We start from the raw sequence: 22,913 nt of genomic DNA on the forward strand, positions 1-22,913 counted from the left end.
TAAAAATTGCACAGTGGAAAATGTCTCTCAACCCAGATATCACAATATAGTCAGGGAGGCCCATTATGTAAGGGAAGAGAGAAGGGAATTTCCATATACTGAAAGGTCCTTACTGGGCTGTCCATGCAATTGAAAAATAGATAATGCGTCAGCCAATTTTCCAGACAGTTTCAAAATTCAGGGACGCTTGTCTTCATGCATAGACTCCCTCTGTCTTTTCAGATGTTTACAGAGTATTTACCAAAAGTAGGCAGTTGGGTGGTGATGATAATTAGGAAAACTGGCAGCGAAAATTAACACATACCACAGAAGAGGGGTAATTGCCATATACAATATTATTATCAAATGGTCTTCATTAAGGAATCCAAATGGTTTGAACAAGCTCAACATCGTTGTTAGAGGAAAGAGCCTTCTTTTCTTGTTATCCTGAGTATGAAGCTGCCATGTTCCATGAACGATACGCCATATGGCACTTAACATCAGAATCAAAATGAGCTTGTGCTTTTTGTGTGAGATGCTGAAATTTATTAGAAAATCAGAAGGCCTAATTTCCACCAAGTTCCTGGGACCTGCCATCTGCTGCATGAAAAAGAAAATGCAGATTTTTTTTTTTTAACCATTTATTTATTGCGAAATGTGAGAATGCTGGGGTACGTGTTTAAAAGAGCAGGGCTGGAGGGGGGAGGGGTATGAGAGAAAGCCAGAGCGAGCCCACTTGGCAGGGGAAAAAGAAGTGTCGGCTGAATGATGGCAATGGCTTTGGAAGCTTAATTATGGAAATCACCTATTCCAGAGCCTGTTTTTCTGTCCCGACCACATGTTCCTTCCACATAGGAACCGTACATGAAGAGTTTAGCTTTTGAGAATTAGCAAAGCCCCATTTCAAACAGGAGGCTTAAATAAGTCCTCGTCTCAGAATATTTGGTCTCTCCCCAGAGGGTAGGAAGGTATGACTGTAAAGAAGGGGAAATATTGCAACAAATTATTTGGAATTTTATTGCTTATGCTGGGGATGCAAAGATAAAGATATTGAAGCATTTTCAGGAGGGCATGTCAGATGTCTCATATCTAGAGGCCCACTTCCCTGGAATACCTTCCTTCTCTGGCATTGTCAGGTTCGCCAGATGCTTCCTTAATCCTGAGTCATATCCAGATAGCTGTTTTATACCTCCACAGGGCACTGCAGCCTGGAGGACTTGCAGGGACCCTTGGATGTCATAGTGTTTATTTATTGTTTCTCTTGTTTTCACTCCCAAATTTGCATAACTGTTGGAACTGCTGCAGGCACCATTCATTGGACATGGTCTGTGGTGGGACCTCTCTCCTCTGACCACAAGCAATACTCAGGAAATGGACCTGCGGGGAGCAGTCTACCACAGTCTGCAAGGAAATGGCGTTGGGGATGAAGGATAGGGCTGTACGGCACCAGGGAACTTCACATTGCAACATTATAGGGTCAAATTCCGGTCAAAGCACGCCATTTGGGATCACGTCCAAGGAGGCTGAATTACAGAGCTCTGAATAGGCGATCTCGTCTGCAAGACAATCTTTCCGCAGGCATCGAGAGGCATCCCCAAGGCCAGCAGGGGCCCTGGGCACGCCGTGGAACTGAGAGTCCCAGCGCTCCCAACGGCGCCACCACCGCGCGTGGCCATCGTCTATCATGTGAAAGAATGAGCGGCTGGGCGAAAGCCTGTAGGTTTCAGGGCTCCTGGCCTCTCGGCTGAACTCATCTAGGAAAGGATGCTTTCACGTGACTCAGAATAGACCTGCAGTGTGTGAGTTTGCAGGTAGTGGGAATAAAAGATAATCAAGGAGAGATTGTGAGGTCCAGCAAAGGATGGGTCAAGGCAGCTCGTCCTCTAAGCCTCCCTTTATCCGGCAGGGAAGCAAACTGGAGAGGGCCGTGCCCAGCACGCAGGCGCCCCGCGAACACCCACCAGCAGGCGCCTTGCCGGGAGATGGCGCTCGGGGCAGGCTGAGGGGCTGCCCCAGGTTTCCGGCTGTAGCCCCCAGAGCCTTCGAGGTGTGCAGCCCTGGGGCGCCAGGCAGCAGGCCCCCATCACCAGGGGCCTGTCCACACCCTTTTTTGTTTTGTTTTGTACTCCCTGGGCCACTGGGGACTTAACAGTTTGCTCTTTGCTTGGTGTCCCCTGCTACTTAGCTCCTGATTTCCCTGAAGACGACCTAGAGCCCATACAAGACGGGCTTCTGGAGAGGCTGCATTGCTCCTGGGTTCCCGCGGGCTGGCGGGAGCTGCCGAGCACACCGGGGAAGGCTAGGACTGCAGACGGCCGCGGTGGCAGCATGGTAAGCTGGTCTCCACATCCGCTCCCCCAACACCCCTTGGCTCCGGTAAACTGAGCCTCGCTCTCTCGCAGTGCATCTTAGCTAAGAACAATCGCTTCCGCTTCCTGAGCACCTACTCCGTGCCGAGTGCCCCGTACCCGTTATCTCGTTTAATACTCACTGCAAACTTTTGAGGCAGTGTCCATTCTTCTCCTCATTTTCCAGAAGAGATCATTGAAGACAGGGAACGGCCAGGGTCGCACACGCACTCTGACTCCAGAACCATTCCTCCCTAACCCCAACCACAGTGCTCAGACTGAGCACTGATAGTTCCGCTTTAACTTTGAGCAGAGTAGGCTCAGAGAGGTTAGGTAACTTGCCCAAAGAGGCACAGCGAGAATGCACCAAGAGGGGAACCCATCTGGTTCCCAAGCCCACACTCTTTCCTCTAAGCTGCATCTTCTTCCGAGGCCCATTTATGCTGTATTAACTAGGAGATTTCCCACTCTTCATTCCCCAGCCATCAGATGGTGTACCCAGGGAGTGGGATTGACCTTGGAATGGGGAATCCTATCTTTATTGAAAGATTTAGCTGATGCTTAACATTTTGGGACTCTTTTTTTTTTTCCTTAAGAAACAAACTGCTCTTTTAGAATCCTGCTATTTCTCAGGTAGGTCTTGCTACTGCCAGAAGTTAAATTATAGGTGTAGCTACTACCCAAGCAGTCCCTGGGAGACTTAGATGCCACCAGGCCAGTGCCGTCCACATCTGCTTGATGTCTTCACTAGTTTAACCACAATAGTTCCAGAGCGATAGAGAATTTGAGTTGCCAAGGTCCTCAGGTATATAAGGAGTATGTCTCTGGGTGAAAATGTCCTATAATCTGGTGCATGAGATGTTGAAAATGCCTTGAGCCTAAGCTGGCCAAATTATGGGGGGCTAGCCCATCTGTTGCCTCCTTCTGCTCTCTCCAGGAGAAGAGAGACTCCCCTGCTTTCAGTGGCCAGGAGAAGGGCACACCTTATGGTGAGCAAAGGGTGAAGGGGGCTCTAGGACCTAAGTGTTTGGGGACCCCAAACCAATTAACAGTGCCGCCGGCTTTGGGGATTGTTGAGCTCCAAAGAACAAGTGCTGGGCCCAGGTCCTACTACCCCTCAGTCCACCAGCCTGAGGGACACTCTCCCAGTGCCGTGGGGAGGCCAGCAAACTGGAGTCCCCTGGCCTCAGGGTGCTCCGTTACAAGGGAGGAGGGGGCTCTGTCACTGAGCACTCCTGCCAAGATGGGACAAACAGCTGATGTCTGAGATAACACTGGATTGATTCTCAGTAACTGGCGTCTTAAAGGGACTTCATTAAAGAGTTCAGACTCGAGGCTTTGATTCAGTACTTATTAAATACCTACTGCATGTCAGACCTGTGCTGGCACTTAGTCAGTGTTTAGATGAATCACAAGTACTTCCTGACCTTATGTGGCTTGTTACCTAGCAAGGGAGAGGGAAGTATATGTACACGCATGTATGTATGCGTGAGTGTGCATATCCGGGTGTGTGTAAATATGTGTGTATGTGCAGACACATGTGTGTGTATACACATGTGCACACGTGTCTGTGTGTCTGTGTTAAAACTGACCTGTTTAACAAGTACCTGGAGGGATGTGGCGGTGAGCACGGGGCTGGTATCTGCCTGAGAGGAGAGGGAAAGGCTCCTGAGACAAGCAGCATCTGAGCCGTGACTCGCCATAAACTGACTCAGTGACAGGGGAAGGGACAGTATGTGAGAAGCGAGGTTATTTGGGGGAAGGATGGGGAGGCCTTCTGGGGAGGCCGGAGATCGCAGGAGCAGGCCATAGTGGAAATATAAATTGGAACATCCCTGGGGGTGCTTTGAGTGCCACGCCAGGGCTTGGTCTTGTAAATGGGTCACAAATGGTAGAATTGGGGTGGTGGGGGACGGGGAGGCAGGAAAAGATAGAACGATGATAGGAGGTGACTTTGTGGTGGGAAACTGGACATACGGCCAGGCGGAACATACCTTCTGTAAGCTCAGCAAAGAGCTGCCACAGGTTAGCCCACTTTCCTTCCTGTCAGCGCCGTCCCTTATTTAAGAGATCCTTGTGAGTAGAAATCCAAACTTATAAACCTTGAGACTGCTATTTATGGGACCGAAGGATGCTTCACTTTAGGAAGAAATCTTTGTGCATCCGAACTCCTTGGGTGCTTTCAAATAGAATTCAATCTCCCACGAGCCCTTAGAGCAGGAGTCCCGCCCCCCGCCCCCCACCATTGTGGTGGCATGCGGGTTGGCCTGTGGGGCTGATTGCCCCTCGCTAAGCAGAGGCATTTTAGAGGCCTTTCTTTGGTTTTTTAAAATGCTGTTTTATTTTTCTGGTGGAGGAAAGAAAAGAAAGATCACAGATTATGCAACAACCCCTGTAGAAATTTCTTTCTGCTAACCCCACTTCTGGGGCATAGGCCTTTTTGCTCTCCATTCTGTGTCCTCCGTACTCACTCTCAGACCTGGATGCACTGTTATGAAGAAGAGAAGTTTTGTGCTTTCCCTTGCCTTTGACAAGGTGTGCGCCATTCCAACCCCTACTTCTGACGCACCCCCACTCTTGGCACTGTTGTGCTTCTGAGCTCTTCATTCCGATGAAGCCAAGGCCCTATTTCTGAGTGGATTACAATGAACGCTGAGCACTTTTCTTCAGTCTCCTCTAATTAGAATCTGATCTCAACTTAAGCTCCGATGTTTCCTCTAGGGAAACCCCACGAATGGTGGGCTATCAGGTTTACATTGGGGGGCTTCGGCACAGCTATTAAATGAGCCAACTCGCTAGACGCCAGAGTACCATTAGCTTCCCTAAGTGGGTGCCATTGCACTTTTCCTAAAAGAGACCCATTAAAATGTCTATGGCTGGCATTTCATGCCTCATTCTGCATCTTTCCCTCTTGTCTTGTTTTCCAGTACGGATTTATCAATACCTGTCTGCAGGCTCTTGTGATAGAGAAATTTGGTGAAGAGACATGGGAAAAATTGAAGTAAGTGTACTAAAAGAAAGAAGAAGTGATCCTGGTGCAACCGAGAAACCAGAGAACTGGTTTCTACTAATGTTTAAAATTAAACCAGTTAGCTGAGTGGACCCAATGTAATATAGAACTGGTTCTCAGAGATTCAGCTACTAGGGACATTATGGAAATACTTTAAATACAGCAGATACAGAAAAACACTGCTATCCTATACTTGTCTTTCACTCCTAAATTCCTGATTCAGACCAGCCCAAGTTCCTAAAACCAGCCTTAAAACACAGTCCCATGTGCACTGGCACTAGTCTATTTTTTATCTTTTGAGGGAATTCGAATTTGACCTATTTAATCATAGAAGAGAAAGCGACTACATTATTTCCTTGGTATGTAAATGGAGTTGCTGAAATCCCACAAAAGAGGAGGCATCCCCTTTAAGTGTGGCCAGAATCCCTTAGCGATATAATCTATTCTTTAGTTAATTATTATAGCTGTCCCTCTCTACCTCAGTCTGGACAATTCTTATCACTGCCATTTGCATCTTCTGTCTCTTCTTTCTGGATTCTTGAGTGATGGGTCTTGCTTTCTTAGAGCTCCTAGCCTCAGGATGTTAGAGGTTGGGGCGGAAAGCGTCCTGGTCCTATGAAAAAAAGAAGAGACAAAAACATAGAAAAATTATTGGCCTTCTCAGTTAATCAGCTACATGCAAATTGAAGCAAATTTGGCACTGCTTTGCCTGATACATCTCAAAAAAAAAAAGATAATAACCAATTGTGGTTGAGATGCAGCAAAATAGATAATTTCTGATGGCATTGTATGTCAGGGCAGTCTTTTTGGAAAACAAGTTGACAACATGTACCAAAAGCTATGAAAATGATCATATCCTCTGAACCAGTAATTCCATTCTTGAAAAGTATTTTAAGGGAAAAGCCATAATATGGGGAAAAATGATGTCCAATGCAGCTTTATTTATAAATAATGAAAGAAAAAAACAAGTCTTTAATGTCCACAAATGAATATGCATCATTACGTATATCTGATAACGGAAAAGATCATGAAGCAACCTGAAAAATTTTATCACAAAATTTAGTATAAAAAAAAAAATCAGGGCACGAAATCGTATAGCCACTATATAAATCACACAGAGACAAAACTAATAATTAAAAGTTGTTGAACTGAAAGGCAAAATATGTTCTGTATATTCTGGAATGTTTGCATTTTTTTTTTACTGTAAAAACAACTTAAATAAAATACTTACTGCAAATTTTTCTCTTCCCCACCTATCCCCATTTTATAATTAAAATACAGTAAGTTCTCATTCTTTGCAGAAGTTGAGTTTTAAAATCACAGCGAGTAACGAATTAGTAAATATTGAGCCATGGCACCTGGAAAAAACTCAGGGTTAAATTTCTGCTTTATGTGTGTTTCTGTTAAAAGACATCTTATTTAATATTTGTTGTATTTCATTCACCTTGAACTCACGGCCAACAGCACTCAAACTCATGCCCAAGTGAAATCTTGCACGTGTATTTTCTCTGTAAAGCACATCGCAGCCTTCTTGCTTCTGGGGAAATGCACTAGAAAGCACTTCAGCACAACACTTCAGGACCATTTGAAGAGCAAAATTGCCAACAAAAGGCACAAAAATGTGAAAAACACAGCACCGAGTGTGCTGCAAAAAGGACACTTGTTACAGCATGGGCTTGTTCAAGCTCAGCTGGGAATATGCACAGAAAACTCAGGGTTTCTGCTGCTCTGTGCATGTCTATGAATGACGGTGAAAGTGCTGTGAGTATGGATTTGGGGTTACCAATCTAGTTTAGCAATTAAGCCATTTCACAAATACAGAGGCCGCTGTTAGCAAGATCAGCTGTAATGAGAGCTGAGCCTGCATTTGACTTGCCTGCAGTGGCACTGCCTCACCCTCGGGAAGCCCACAGCCAGCACTGCCTCCCACCTCCTTACTCTAGGGGAAGGTGGTCCAGGAGCCATTGCCTCGGGCTCTCTGGGGTAATTTGCTTAAGCTCCACGAGTTTGGATGGGAACAAGAAGCTCTGGTCTCACGGAGGCAGAGAACACTGCTTTCCAATTATTTTAAATAAGAACCCTAATGAATTATGATAAGGGAATCCTTGAACTGTTGGGTCCTTGAGCTATCATGTAGCTCAAGTCTCATTTTACATTTAAGAAAACTGAGGCCCCGAGAGGTTGAGTGATTTACCCAAGACTGCACAGCACATGGGCGACAGGGCCTGGTGCAATGTCTGAATCTTAAAGTATTCCTTTCAACCCTCTCAGTTGCCTTATGAGAAGCATTTGAAGACTCTGAGACTATTATTTTTTTAATGTTCATGTTATTGTAAAGGATAAACTCAGTAAGAAAGAGAAGGAAAAGAACAGTCTTGTAGTGAGCATTTTACTTTACACAGGGCACCTTTTATATTTATCTAATTAAAGCCCAATTAAGACCCTACAAGGCATGCTGTTGTTTCTTTTCACCCAGGAGGAAACTGAGTCCCAGAGAGGGCCTTTGCTGAGGGTCACAGTTAAATAACAGGGCTGGCTTTGAAATCTGGTCTGGGGCTACAGAGCTTCTTTTTTCTAGCATGTTGCCTGAGGAAAAAGGGTGGCAGGCAACAGGAGTGAATTTCCACTAACAGTCTCTGGGTGAGGAAAATGGGGCATCTCTTTAAGCATATTTGCAGAACCCCTGTAGTGTTATGAAAACCTCTGGGAGATTAAAGACCCAAATAAGCAATTCTGCCTGGGTGGGTTTAGAATCTGTAGAAATAGCACATGCATCCTTGAAATATAGGAAATCAGGTGTTGACGGTCCATGTCAGCCAGGAAACTGGGACTGTTTGCTCTGCCTCCTTAAGAGGAGAAGGAAGAGAGCCCAGGAGAGCTGTGGTTGGGTCTTTCCCAGTGGGGAGGAGAACCACCTTGGAAAATAAGGCATTTATGCTCTTGTGCTCCTTTTGCCCTGAAGTTACTGGACACAATTGCAAATCCCGAGGAAGCCGTGGCTGGCTTCAGCATGGGTTTTGCAGCCACAGTGCTTGAGGTCACAGCCCAGATCACCTCTTACAGCTTGTCTGACCCTGGGCAGGTTACAAAAACTCCGTGACCCGGGCTTTCATGGAAAAATGATGATCATGAAAGTGACTAATGCTGTAGGGGTTTTTGCCAGTGTTTGGTGAGATAAGACAAATAAGGACCTTAGAAACGTGCCTGGCACACTGTGAGCACTCGGTGCATTTCGGGTGCTGTAATGGGCGCTGGTGCTCTCTATTTGCCTTTTGGACAAGGTGGTGGCCCTCAGGCAGGTGGGGAGGGACAGTCAGGCGTGCACCATGCTGGCCTGACTGGAACTGCCCAGAACTGTGTGTTCCTGAGCAAGTTGCTTCACCTCTCTGGAGCTGCATCTTCATTGATAAAAGGGGAATGGCACACCTGCAGATTGAGGAGAAAACGAATGGAACAATGGACCCAAAGTGCAGGCGGGTCCTCAGTAAGTGTCCGTTTTCCCCTCACCCGCATTTGCTTTCCACCCTCCTGGAGACGGTGCAACATTAGGACTTAGATTTGGTTTTACACTACTAGGAGCGACTTCACTGCTGGTCACATAAATGTGCTTTCATCTTGAAGAGGCAGCTGTTCTTCTAAGGCCTCTCCCGCTGCTGGAGGAGACCTGCCATAGCTGCAGCAGCTTCACCTTCTAAAGTGAGCATGATTCGATGTCCTTGCCTTGCCTCCCTCTCTCTCCAGCCTTGTCTACCTGACCAATGCCATTACCTCGTCCTGCCTCTAGGAACCTCACGAACTCTATTGACCCCTTACCCCCACCCCAACAGAAGGAAGGGTTAGTTTTTTGTTGACTGGTTTTTGTCTTCTGGACCTCACATCATCCGAACTCCTGGCTAGGATTTTCAGCCTCAGCTCAGCTGGTGGCTTAGAAGATTCTGGCCTGACTGGGAGAGAGGCAAGGACTCCGGAAACAACTGGAAATCGGGAGCACTCAAACAGGAGAGGAGGTAGAGCATCAACGTGTTTAGTGCTATTTAAAAGAAACCATCTCGCCCTCCCTTAAATTATTAAGCAGATGTAGCACACCCAGCGACCTGAATTCTGGTTGGTTGAGAGATTCAAATCCAAGGGAGAAGAAGCAGCTTTCCATGTGTATGCAGAGGGAAGAAGCTTCTTCTTTTTTGGATATACTGGTGGATTATTTGCTGGATAGGGATTCTATCCCTATTTGTAGGGATAGAATATCTTTTCTTCTTGCCCGTGGAGGGACAGTTCTCATAGCATCCCTAAATGAACAGGAGTCCACCTGAACTCCAAGATGATAAAGTGTATTTGAATGAAAAGATTGCAAGGGGGTCAGAGATATATCCAGAAAAGAACCCAGCAGGTTCTGAGTCTGTGTCACCAGTTTTAGCCCTTTAATCTTAAAATACCAATTCCCTGCTTAATGGAGTCTCAAAGGATATGTTTGTATATAGAGAAGATGATACCTCTGTGACTGATTGGAAATGCATCCTTAAATTCAAAGCAAAGCCTATCCTACAAACCCAATCAGTTATAAAAACTGCATCATATTAGAACTCACTGAAAAAAAAAACTGTAGCACGGAAAACTCAACTTATAAAACACAAATTAAGGCAGGATTATTTGTTGCGCAAAAGGCTTTTTGCTTCAGGCTACATTTAAATAAGCTCTCTGGTGCTTTTACAGCAGAATTTTAGCTGGAAAAAAAATCCTCAATCCCAACATAAATTTTAGGATGAAATGATTAGGTAAAATGAAATATGTCTTCATACTTCATGACATAAATGTTATTTTATATGAGATAATCAAAAACATATGTTTCTCCTCTTTTTGTGTGCCTGCATTGTTTATTCATCTCACATACAGCCTGGATTTATAGAGTTCTGATTTATGAACCATGCTTTTATAACCTCCTGGCTAAACCTTTATCAAAACTTACCAATGAGAAGTAACTGATAAATTCGGAAGGGTCAAACCTTTGGAGTCATTTGAACCTTCACATTTTGCCTGCATCACTTACTAGCTGTTCGACTTGAGCAAGTTTATTGATTCAATGACTATTTCTTTGGCTGCAGGTATGTGCCAAAGCAGAGTTCTAGGCAATAGAACTGGTGGTGAAGGGAACAGATAAAAGGTTCTGTGTTCTGAGAATATGTACTGCAAAGTGGGGGACAGACAATAAAGTAAATAAACAGAAACTTATTCAATTGCAATAAGTTCTCTAAAAATATAGAGTATTTGAGTGCCTCTAGGGAGAAATCATGCCAGTTTCTCTGAGGTCATCAGAGAAGACTTTTCTGCATAGGTGATATTTGAGCTAAAAGAAAGGAAGGAGCTAGCTGGTCTTGGGCTAGGGCAGGTGTGTGTGTGCTGCAGGCAGTAAAAGCAGGAAGTGCTCTCTGGATTTGGCAAATTGGAGCCCCAGGAGAAAATTCACTGTGATTTTTAAGAGTGGGAAGTCTGGTAGGTGATGAAAGTAAGATGTGACCCAGTTAGGGACCAGGATATGCAGATGTAGAACATGGAAAGGTGAGGAAAGTTTATTCCAGTTGCAATGGGTTATTGAGGTCTCTGAGCTCTGTGTCCTCAATTGTGAATGGAGAGAGTAACGGTGCTCAACTTCTCCACTTGTAAGGATTGCATCACTGCATAGGTGCTACGTCTGGCATATAACAGGTACTCAGAAAAGGTCTCATTGAGAAACCTAGGCCAGGATTTGGCTTGCAAGGATTGACAAGCCATGATGTGAGCTCAGGTTTGAAAGGAGATAGTTACAGGGACTCAGAGGACCCCCACAGAGAAACCTCAGGGGAGCAGGAAGCCAACTGGGCTCTCTCCATCCCCATGCTGACTCTATTTTCCCGGATCTCTCTGTGAGTCACTTCACTTAATTTCTGTTTCTTTCACATATTTTCCATAAGACCTTTCAAGTCAAGAGGCCACATCATCTGACCAGTTCTGTTTCTCAGTGTCTCCATTATAGAAACCTGAGACACAGGATTTGATGGGCCAGCCTGGGTCGGATGTCCATCACTGGCTCAATCAGATGATCTTTGGAGGGCAGGGTGTTTAGAGAAGGTTATGGGTGGGGTACTCAGGATTGGCATTTCTTCTCCACTGTGTAAGTGAATGTGTGGAGAGGGATGGAAGGCTGGAGGATTTATGTGTGGATGGAGGAAGAATCAATGAATGGTAGACAGATGGATACCAATCCCAAACTGATCCATATAGAGAGGGGGTAGATGAGGGAAGTTCATGGTTTCTCTCTCGAGGTTTATGAATGGGCTTTAGTGAGTCTTAGAAGCCTATGGAGTCAATTATGAACATTTTGGGTAGACGAGTCAGCATGTATTTTCTGGGGAGAAAGTCCACATTTTTGTCTTAGTTTCCTAGGATTGTTGAAACAAAGTCCTAGAAACTAGGTGGCATAAAACAACAGAAACATATTGCTTCACAGTTCTGGAAGCTGGAGGTCTGAAACCAAGGGGTTAACCGGGTCACAGCCCCGCCCTCTGCTGTGTTTAGGGAAGGAGTCCATTCCATGCCTCCCTCCTGGCTTCTGATGGCCACGGGGCAATGCTTGATGTGTGGTGACAAGATGCTAATCTGTGCCTCAGTGGTCCCACGGCCTTCTCCTGTGTCGGGCTGGGTCTCTTCTCTCCTTTTGACACCAGTCACCTTGGATCAGGGCCCACCCTAACCCAGTTTGGCCTCATTTGAACTAATCACACCTTCAAAGACCTTATTTCTTACTAAGGTCACATTCTTGGGATCAAGGATTAAGATTTGAACAGATCTTTTGGGGGAGACGATTCAACCCATAATAATATCCATCAGCATCGCCAAGCGTTCTTACCACCTGCAAAGCTCAAGGATGCCTGCTTATGCGTTCTTGGGACCTTGGTTCTTGCTAAATAGAAAATACATCTAACATTCTGATATCTTGAAAAACATCCCTTCAAATACATTGAAAACCTATTTGAGCCAGGAAAAAAAGAAAGCCCAGGATGGCTCTGATTTTAATTTATCTCTCTCTAATCCCTCGACTCAGTTTGCCTCAAAACCCTGCCTTAGAGATTGCAAGCTCCATTCCTCCATGTGTTCTCTACATTTTCCATAAATAAAGTCTAATTTTAATTAGCTGAAAGCTATTATACTTTTAACTTGTCTCCAGGCAAGCTGTCTGTCTCCTCCCTCCTAGCCCATTCCTGGCCATAAATATAGTTTTTGATTTATCTGGCTGACTAAAATCATACATCGTCAGAATTAGAAGAGGCTCGGAAGTCAGTTTGGTCAGGATATCTCAATTTTCCTTCGTCAAGTCGTACCAGAATATCTAAGGGTTAAGAAATAAAAAAAATAAATTTGACAATATGATATTATTTTATATATAAAGTAGAAATTGTTTTCTAATAAAGATCATAGAGAGTAAAGCCTGAGAAATAATTTTGTCTAGTGGGACAATGTGATGAATGAACCTAGCAGGTATCGAGATGGTATCATGAGGTCTGGCGTGTAAATAACTCGGAGAGCCTTCGTTTTAAAAAGGATATGAAATAAAAAAAAAAGATATGTTACCCCTGCCATACAGCAGAAAAAAAATTTGAAAAGGATACAAAATTACAAATGAAAGTTTAACAGAAATGAGTATTTAGAATGAAAAAACTTTTGAAAGCTGACAGATAAACATCAACATCTATAACGTAATGTTATTATCATTAGTTCACTCCCTGAGCCACTTTTATACCATTTTCCCCTCCATATTTGGTTGCATTTGGTTTGCCTCTTTGTATGACAATAATTTCCTATCGTTTTCTATAAAGAAAAGGGAATGAATATTCTTCTAACATGGTTAGGTGAAAAATGTGTTCATTGTATACTATGCTTCTTGATAGCTTAGGAAGATTTCTTTCTGCACAATGTCTCACTCTCCGTACTCCACAGGTGCTTACTGAGGTGTCTTCCTTGCCCACCTCGGTTTTAGGGTGGCCTCCATGGGATGAGATGGACCCCAATTGATGATTGTGCAGACTCTCCTTCATATGCCTTTTGGGGGGTCACATTAAAAGCTGGAGGTTTGCAGAATCCACTGGGGGCGATGTCCTGGGGTGGGGGTGGGGGGGATGAAGGAGGTGCAGGAGGCCTGGAGCCCCTCCCAGGGCCATCTCCAGGGAGTCCAGGGTGAGTGAGCCCCTCCTAGTTGGAGATGGCTCCACGCTGGAGGGGGCTGGGTGGCAAAACTTCCTCCCACATCTTGGAAGCCCCAACTTCCTAAGCGTCAAAAGCAGATGGGACTCACTCTTCGTTTAAGTAAGCAGTTCTCTAACATTTTAGTCTTAGGGAGCTTTACACTACTAAAAATTGAGGATCCAGTTTGTCATATTAGAAATTAAAACTGAGAAATTTTTAAAATATTTCATCTAGAAATAACAATAAGAAAGTTATTGCATCTGAACATAAAGCACGTTTTTATGAAAAATAACTATTATCTAATTTAAAAATTAGTGAAATGAGTGGCATTATCTCACATTTTTGCAAATCTCTGTAATGACTGACTTAATAGAAGGCAGCTGGATTCTAGCTTTTGTGGTCTATCAGTTGTGGAATGTGGTGGTTTTTGTTTGTTGGTTTGTATGGTAGGGTCACATTGCATTATTTTTCCATGTGAGTATCCCATTATGACAGCACCATTTGTTGAATTTTTTGTTTTGTTTGTTTATGGGTTTTTTTTCTTTTTTGCTTCTTTGTCTTTTGGGAAGTGCATGGACCAGGAATCAAACCTGGGTCTCCTGCACGGCAAGCGAGAATTCTACTGCTGAACTAAACCTTGCACCCCTCGATGTGTGGTTTTGACTGAACTATATGAAGAAAATCTGTTTCCTGCAGGTATGTAGTCATAGAAGAAAGAAGAACTTTAGAACTCAGATAATTGTGGATATTCTTCTTTTAAGTCTCACCACAGCTCAACAAAGTGTGAGTTTCTTAAATGTCGGTTACAGGTTGAACTGAAACTATCCATTTTGGGGGGGTATTGGTGGTGGTGCTGCATGGTGCGGGAATTGAACCCGGGTCTCTCAAAAGGAAGGCAAGCATTCTGTCACTGCATACCACTAATCTTTAAACCCTCTACTACATTGAAACCCCTTGATCTGTCTTACACTTTGAAAGGAACTTTTTGCCTTCATTTTGTACCATCATGCTTTAGTCATTTGGAAAATATTAGGTCGCTGAGCTATGCAGATCTTACAGATGTCGACATATTTCATTCTACAGTATCAAAATCGCTTTTGCCAATACCACCACCACGTCATCAGAAACGCCTCTAAGTATTGGGAAGCTAATAAGCTCATAGTGGCAGAGGCAAGTTTTCCAAAATCCTGATTTTCTACTGAAAGCTGGAATTTTATCATTGGCAAGAAGTTCTGTGAGTTTTTCTCCTTGAAGCAACGGGCTCACTTTGTTCATTAAAAAAAAAAAAGTCACTAAATGCGCAAGTCCGAGTAACCACAGTGTATCTATCAGTGGTTCATTCAAGTAGAAATGATTTTCCATGGAAAAAAAAAGTGGCCAATTCAACTAGGACGGCAAAAATACAAGAGCATTTCCTGGAGGTGACCACAAATGCTTTATGCATACTCCCTATTTCATCACTTGGAATATTCAAAAGATGTACGCTCAGGGTTGAGATTTAATAAAAAATGGTCATTTTTACTGCTTCACTCAGCATAGTCTGAATGAAACTGACATTTTTTTTTTTCCTATGAGCGTGTATCAGTGGCTACTAGTATAGCTTGTGTTCTGCTGCCTGGATTGTGCTAAGGCCATAGCAGTTTTACTAAGGCCTGAGGCCACACTGTTTTACTTTCCTTGGCTGCTGAAGCAAATGCTGTACAATGGGCCGAGTCAGACAATGGGAGTTTATTAGTTTATGGTTTTGAGCCCCCAAAAAAGTCCAAGTCAAGGTGTCAACATGGTGATGGTTTCCTGTCCAAAACTGGCTTTCTCGGGCTCTCTGCTTGGTCCTGAGCTCTTCCGTTATGTGGCAGAACACATGGTGGCCTCTCCTGGTGTCTCCCTTCTCTTCCAGGTTCCACTGAATTTCAGCTTCTTGTTTCCCAAAGCTTTCTCCATCTGAGTTTTCTTCCGCTTATAAAGGACTCCAGTAATAGACTTAAGGCCCATCCAGGGCCACACCTTAATTGAAATAATCTCATCAGAAGGTCTTACTTAGTGTGCATGGGTAGTTCAGTGGTTAGAATGCCTGCCTTTCATGTGGGAGACTCGGGTTCGATTCCTGGACCATGCACCGAACAACAACAACAAAAAAGGTCTTACTTACAGTGGGTTCGTACCCACAGGAATGGGTTAAGTTTATAGAACATGTATTTTCTGCAGCACATACAGCTCCAAACCACCACATCTGCCATTGCTTTTGCACCATCGGCACAAATGTCAACCAGTGAAAAAGGCAGACAGGGTCTTAATTTTATTATGCATGTAGTTTTGGCCCCATGGATCTCCTAAAAGCACCTGACAAACCCCCCAGGGGTTCCACAGGCCACACTTCAAGAACTGCTGGCTTAAGTTTCAGAGTCATTCTCAGTAAATCAGAGAGGCTGAAGGGACCCATCATTGGTGGGGATGGGAAATCACCCTGGAAGCAGTGACACTATCCAATGTCCTCACTTGTAAAGGTGAAGAGACAAGAAGCGCAGTGAAATTTGTTTCAGGTCATCTGCTAGGTTACGGTAGAGCCAAGTAGCTCACATATCCTAAAGTCTTTTATAAATATTTTTCAAGTTCCTATTGTGTGCCAGGCACAATGCTAGGTATTGGAGATGAAAATCAAAAAACATTTTCACTGGCCTTTGGGAATTTGTAGTCTGGGAAGAAGGCAGACAGATAAATCCAAGGCAGTATGTGCAGGCCATGCTGGACAGCGGTAAGTACTTAGGAGCCTTAACAGCATGGAGGAAGCTCATTTGCATCTGAATATGACTCAGGATGCCAGAATCAGTGATTCCTAAGCTGCGTAAGGAAAGAGGAGTGAAAGTTTAGATGGACAAGAGGGAGTGAGGGCCTTCCTGGCTGAGGAAGAGCCCGTGGGAAGGCATGGGGGAGTGAACTGCCATAGTTCATTCCCGGAACTGCAAGATCCTGGCGGAATGGGTGCATAGAGGAGGTGGCTGGAGGAGAGAGTGGCAGGTGCAGGGTTAGGCTGTGACCTTCATCACAGAAGCCACGGGGAGCTGGTGGAGTCAGCTAGAATGGAGACCAGGACAAGTCCTTCCGCAGCTCCCATTACAACCCCCTCAAGCAGGTGTGTTATACCAATACCCACCCTTCAGTAAGGGAGCGCTCCAAGGAAGGCTCTCCCGTGGCTTAGAATGGGTCCCATTTTCTTGGCCTGAAGCTGGTGGCAAAGTGCTCTTTCTTTTTCCGGCGGGCTCCGTGGCTCAATCCGGACTCTTAAGAAACCATTTCATCAGTTTAGTGATATCGAACTAGAATTTCTGAGATCTAGAATTGGTCATCATGACCTTGCCAGATTGAATCCTAGAAAGCGTTTTCCTCAACACTGGTTTCCCAACTTGGAGAGTCGTCTGGGGTAAGTGGTTAAAACAAACGGATTCCCAGACCCCACCTCCAGGGATCGGAATTGTTTCTGCTTATTTTGCTCCCCAAGTTGTCCTGAAACAGGCCGCCTGACACTGGTTTTCTGCCCACATATTTTGGACATCACTAGATGGAATTAACTAAAGAGGGACACACATTTAATGCCTAACCGTGTGCCCGTTAAATTTCAATTCATCACAAGCTCATGCATAGGTGTGCAGATTGCTGCCTCGTGTGCTTGACATTTTTCATCGGGTAAGCTAGAAATGCTTAATTCTTATTTCATTTGCCCCTTGTGTTGCTTTTCCAACTCCCAGTCTCTACAAAATATATTTTGTAACAGCCACTTTTCCTTCCATCTCTCCTTCTTACCGAAAGCTTTGCCATCCCTTTAGAAAGTATCAATTGGTTAACTTCCTTGTTCCGTGTTTTTTTATTCTTGGTGAGCGCACCGTTTTCCTAAAGCAGTTCAAATGGCTACTTGTGTGCCTCTGTGGAAAGGGTTAAATATAAGATCCCAGAGATCAATAAACAAGGCTGAAGGTCTTCGGGGTTCCTGCCACATAGTCCTAAGGCAAACCCAAATAAACATTTGACATATAAGTGCTATCTGGAAAACCCAGGCTGCCAGACCCAGAGCTACAGAGTTTCCTCCCTTTCCAAGGGTCCTGGACAAGACATATTTCCTTCTGGGGGATTCAGAACAAATGATGGCAACGTGTCAAGTTTGAACTTGGGACTTGCCCAAAATGTTGGGATTTTGCTCCCTGCCTTGGCAGGTGGCCCCCGAGGAGGCGGGTGGAGGGCTAAGGCTGACCCGTGGAGCAGCACACTTAAGGAGGTGGGGGGTTGCCCCCCTTGCCTGCCCTGGGCCCACAGCCAGCTTTTCGGATGGGGGGGAGGGGTGGCACCGGGGTGGGAGGGGGTGGTCCAGGCCCTGAGTCTGTTGGAGAATCTGGGTGAATGTGTGCTTGTGGTGGGGGAAGGAGCACTGCCCTTATTGGTCCCCTCCCTTATATTACAGAAAGGGAAATCAAGGCCCAGAGTAGGGAATGACCTTCTCTCAGAGCTCCTTTGTATCAGGACCAGGCTCAGAATAGGTCACTCCCCAATCCTCATGCTATCTGCCTCTTTTATCCTTGTGGCAGCACTTCCTTGGGTCTGTCTGGTAGCTTTCTGCCAGGCTCTCTCACTTCTGTCATCCTATATTATCCTCATTGACACCCCCTGCTAGAGGGGCCAGGTGTCATTACCCATTTGACAGCAAAGAAGATGAAGGGATGTTTAGCCCCAACATACAAAGAATTTAGGAATGAAGAAGGAGCTTCCCATACTAGGGGGTTTTATGGGTGGAATTCTGCCCCCCAAAAAGATACGTGGAAGCCCTGATCCCTAATACCTCCAAATAGGCCCTTATTTGGAAATAGGGTCGTTGCAGACGGAATTAATTATGATGCTGCAACTGGATCCCAGTGGACCCACAGTGTGATTGGTGACCCTATGAGAAGAGAAGAAAGAAAGACACACAGGGGAGGAGGCCACGCAAAGATGGAGGAGGCAGAGATCGGAGGGATGCATCCACAAACCAAGGGACAAAAGGCTGATCAGCGTGTACCAGAAGCTAGAAGATGCAAGGAAGGAGTCTTTGCTGCAGGTTTCAGAGAAGTAGGAACCAGCTGCTGCCTTGATTTCGGGCTTCTAGCCTACTGAACTGTGGGGCAATAACTTTCTGGTGTTTTCAACATCCAGTTTGAGGTACCTTGTTTCGGCAGCCTTAGGGAAATAGGAAGGTTCTGTATCTGGAAGAAGAACCATCCCAGGCTACATTTCCCCAAAGGGAAAAACCAGGGCCATTGAGTAAAATTCAAAGCAGTAAGATATAGGCGCTATGTAGGTTTTGGAGTTCAGAACTTAGATCCTTCGTTTGCCAACTGGGTGATCCTAGCAAGATGTAAACCTCTGAATGTCAGCTTCATCAATCGTACAAGGCGTTATCAGAACTAATATGCAATCTTCTTGACCAAAAGTAGATGCTCAATAAATAGAAGACATTATTCAGATCTGGAGGTAAGTTTCTACTCAATAGAAGAAAGACCTTTCAAAGAGGGCAGTCTGTAAATAGAATGTACTGCCTTGTAAAGAATTGATCTTCTTGTCACTGGAAGCAATCAAGAAGAAAGTGGAATACCAGCAGACAGAGATAATGTAGGGTGTGAAATTGGACAATTAGGAAACTTCCCACCTCTTCTAATTTCAATATTCTCTGATGTGCTCTGGGATAAACTCAACTCAAATATTCCATAGCTTTTCTGTTATTCAAACATGCTTTCTGCTGCCATTTAATGCACTATTCATTTTGTCCAGAATGTTTTCCTTTGTCTATTCACCCTTCAGTCTAAAGTAACCATCCTTTTATCAGGCATGCATCCCTGACCTGTCTTCCCTCCCCTCTGATGTGTAGGTTAATGACTTACTCAAGGGCCAAACCAAGAGTCCAAGCCTTCTGGCTCCCAGGTTGAGCCTCTTTTCAACCTGGTTGAATTTTGTTGGCTTCTGCAAGACCAAAGTTCATCAGTTATTTGGTCTTGAAGACAACACAGTCAACCAGATGGCAAAAGAGTGAGACATTCGAGTAGCTATTCAACCTGCTTCAGAGAATGAAGCTTCACAGGCAAACAGTTCTGAGTTCACCAGCATGTAATAAGTTCTTACCCTTCGCCAAGCACAGTGCCACTTTCTGAGGGCTCAAAGATAAGCCTAAGTCACAATGCACACCCTCAAGGAGCCCAGTGTATGGGGTGGTGCCAATCATCTTAATATCTGTTAGGGAATGCACAGTCTACTGTGGGAGCTTGGAGAAGGGGGCTCTTGGCCCCACCTGGGGTCCTAGGAAAGCTTCTTGGAGGAGATGCCACCAGTGTCTCACATCCCTTAGGATCAGGAGGGTTTTGGATACATCATCTCTTGCTGAGCCAGTGAATATATTCCTGGGACCAAGTTCCCAGTGAAGAGTTTTCACTGCATCTTGGTTTATCTTTCAGAGCTTCCGTGAAAATACAAGACGCCTTCATGACGTACACAGTATATGATGACCTTGTCACCATCAATCTCATCCAAGAGGCCTGCAAGGTTCTGGGTAAGTAGGAAAGGGCTCACCTGTGACCCTTTCCATTTGAGCCTTCTCCATTGTCACTATCTAAAGCACTGCCATCACTCCTGGCCTTGATGTTAGCTTTGGCGGATTTTACAATATGAGTAACAAACCATGAGAATGTCCTTTGGGCATTCAGAGTCTTGTGTAGGATATGGTGTGCTTTGCAGGGGGCTCCCACTATCTTCCCTGTCATTAAAATGCCAGTCACAGTCATGGTTGGGAAACCATGGAATATGGTCCCAGTTATGATACACATGCCCCCAAGGGTGATTTATCCTGTGGATGTAGCAACCAAAGGATGGGTCAGGACAAAGAATTCTAGCTGTGCTTCTTTCTGATTTAATGACCCAGGACATGTTACTTAAGCAGTTATAGTTTCCTCACTGGTCAAAGGAGAACACAAATATCTACCTTCGAGAATTATTCAGAGGATTCACTGAGATAATGTATGTGAATCTATCAATTGTTCTGTCTGGCATTTAATAGGCTCTCAAAAAATATATCCTTCCTTCCTTTTTTCTTCTCTCTATATTAGTTTCCTGGAGCTGCTGTAACAGGGTATCACAAGCTAGGTGGTTTAGATGTATTTGCTTGTGGCTCTGGAAGCTGTAAAATATGAAATCAAGGTGGCAGAAGGATTGGCTCCTTCTGGAGGCTCTGAGGGTGAAATCATCCCATGCCTCTTCCTTGTTTCTGGTGGTGGCCAGCCGTTCTTGGCATTCCTTGGCTTGTCGCTGCATTGAAACAATCTCTGCCTCCAGCTTCATGTGACTTCTTCTCTGGGTATCTTCCCATGGTCTTCTTGCAAGAACACTTTTCATTGATTTAGGGACCACCCTAACCCAGTATGACTTCATCTTTACTCATGACATCTGCAAAGACCCTATTTCCAAATAAGCTCACATTCTGAGGTTCTGAGTGGACGTGCATTTGGGAGCACACCAGAACAGCTCAGTACACCCTCTTTTCCTTGACTCTCCTCATCCATCCTGAGCACAAATGAGCTGACACAGGCCTGGAGGGGAGGGACAGCAGGCAGCCAGGCCATTGGGAGCCTCCTGCAGGAAGCCCCCTTGGCACTCCCAGGGTCTTTGAGGCTCCTGGGCTCAAGGAGCCATGAGGGGTTGCATAGCATTTAGGGGTCATTGCAGGTGCAGATGCCATCAGCACCCATACCTGGCATCCTTGGGGCAGAATGGTGTAAAGTGTCAGGGTTGGGCCCAGGAGCTCAGGGCCTGGCCCGGCTTCCTGCTCATGCCTGAAGCCCAGAGAGGGTCAGGCAGTGGTTTCCAGCTGTTTTTTACACTGCTACTGGGTCCCTGCAAACTGGCTTGCTGTCCTCAGGAGCTCCTGGAAAAGTGGCTGGGATTTGCATTGAGGAATGCCTGAGGTCCTTGCAAAGCCTGGACAGGGCAGATTCACTGAGGCTGAGGTTGCTGAGCCTGGGCCGTAATTGGCTTTCTCTCCACAGTAGGCAGGACCTACTCCTCTTCCTCCCTCCACCCACCCATCCCAGCCAGTGCTATCCCTGGCTCACAGGGCTGCGCTGGTCTGTCCGGGAGCCCCAGAGCCAAGCAGGGTCCAGAGGAACCCATAAGGTTTGCCAGGACGTTGGCGAGAGGGGCTAGGAGGAATCCAGGGCACCAGCTGGTATTTAAAATCACTTCCAGTCAGACGTGTGTGATCCCCTTATTCTTTGGTGCTCACCCTTCCTGATGGAATTAAGACAAGTCTGTGCCTAAGACTGAAATAAGGCACAGGGAGTGAAACATTCGCTTGTGCTCTTGAGCTCCTGCAACTCCGGCTCCAAGAGCAGCCGGGCCCCCCGGACACCTTCTGCAGCCCATATACAGCCTCTCTCTGCAGGCCCCTGGGGGAGCACGTGGTGGTCAGCAGACAGGACCCTCTGGGCCTCCCAGCAGTCCCAGCTGGGCACCCCTCACCGCCACCGCCACCCCCTCCCTCTACCCATGAAGGCATGCGCTCTTCCAAACGCCCTCTGTTTCCAGAACAGTGCTGGGCCAGGAACTGGGGAGTACACGTGGCACGAGCAAATCCCACGCCTACCCTCCTACCTTGTGGAGCCCTTCTTGGAGGAGCTCCCAGAAACCTTTGTCTCCCCCCACAGCTGATGCCCGGGGGAGATTTGAGGAAGGCTTGTTTTATCCAAAAGCAGGTGGATCAGGATTTCTCTGCAGAAGTCTGATGCCAGAGCACGTGCGCTTTACAAAGCACCTCACCACATCCCTGTGGGCTGGGAACCAGGAAGTCAGACTTCTAGACTCAGCCCCACTGCTGAGCAGCCGCCTGCCTCGACCACTCAGTATTTCTCAGCCTTCTCATTGAAGTACTTGCCAGATAGATTTTGTCTCATGTTCTTAAAAATACCTTGCTGCTTTTGCTTTGGATTACAGGTGTGCCTCATTTTGTTGTGCTTTGCTTTATTGTGCTTTTTGCAGGTGTTGCGTTGTTGACACGTTAAAAGTTTGTGGCAACCCTATGTCAAGCAAATTTTTGGGCACAATTTCTCCTACAGCGTATGCTCCCTTTGGATCTCTGTATCACATTTTAGTAATTCTAGCAATATTTCAACCTTTTTCATTATCATCGTATCTGCTATGCAGGTCTGCAATTGCCATCTTTGACGTTACTACCGCAGTTGTTTTGGGGCGCCACAACCCGTGCCCATATAAGACGGCAAACGAGTGATTCATGCTATGTGTGTTCTGACTGATCCACTGTCTCGCCTTCCCCGGCCTCTCTCCCTTTCCTTGGGCCTCCT

General features: G+C 45.6%; 1 protein-coding gene across 1 annotated transcript in view; it reads left to right on the forward strand.

Moving 5' to 3' along the window:
• The first annotated feature begins 20,031 nt into the window (after positions 1-20,031).
• LOC143679251 (guanylate cyclase soluble subunit beta-2-like) overlaps positions 20,032-22,913 on the forward strand; it is a 63,131-nt gene continuing 60,249 nt past the window's right edge. Inside the window, exon 1 of the mRNA XM_077155824.1 lies at positions 20,032-20,113. Within this exon, the coding sequence (XP_077011939.1) occupies positions 20,047-20,113 (67 nt within the window). The 5' untranslated portion in view covers positions 20,032-20,046. The remainder of the gene's footprint in view (positions 20,114-22,913) is intronic.

This window comes from Tamandua tetradactyla, chromosome 4, assembly GCF_023851605.1.
Source record: "Tamandua tetradactyla isolate mTamTet1 chromosome 4, mTamTet1.pri, whole genome shotgun sequence".
NCBI classification, from domain to species: Eukaryota; Metazoa; Chordata; class Mammalia; order Pilosa; family Myrmecophagidae; genus Tamandua; species Tamandua tetradactyla.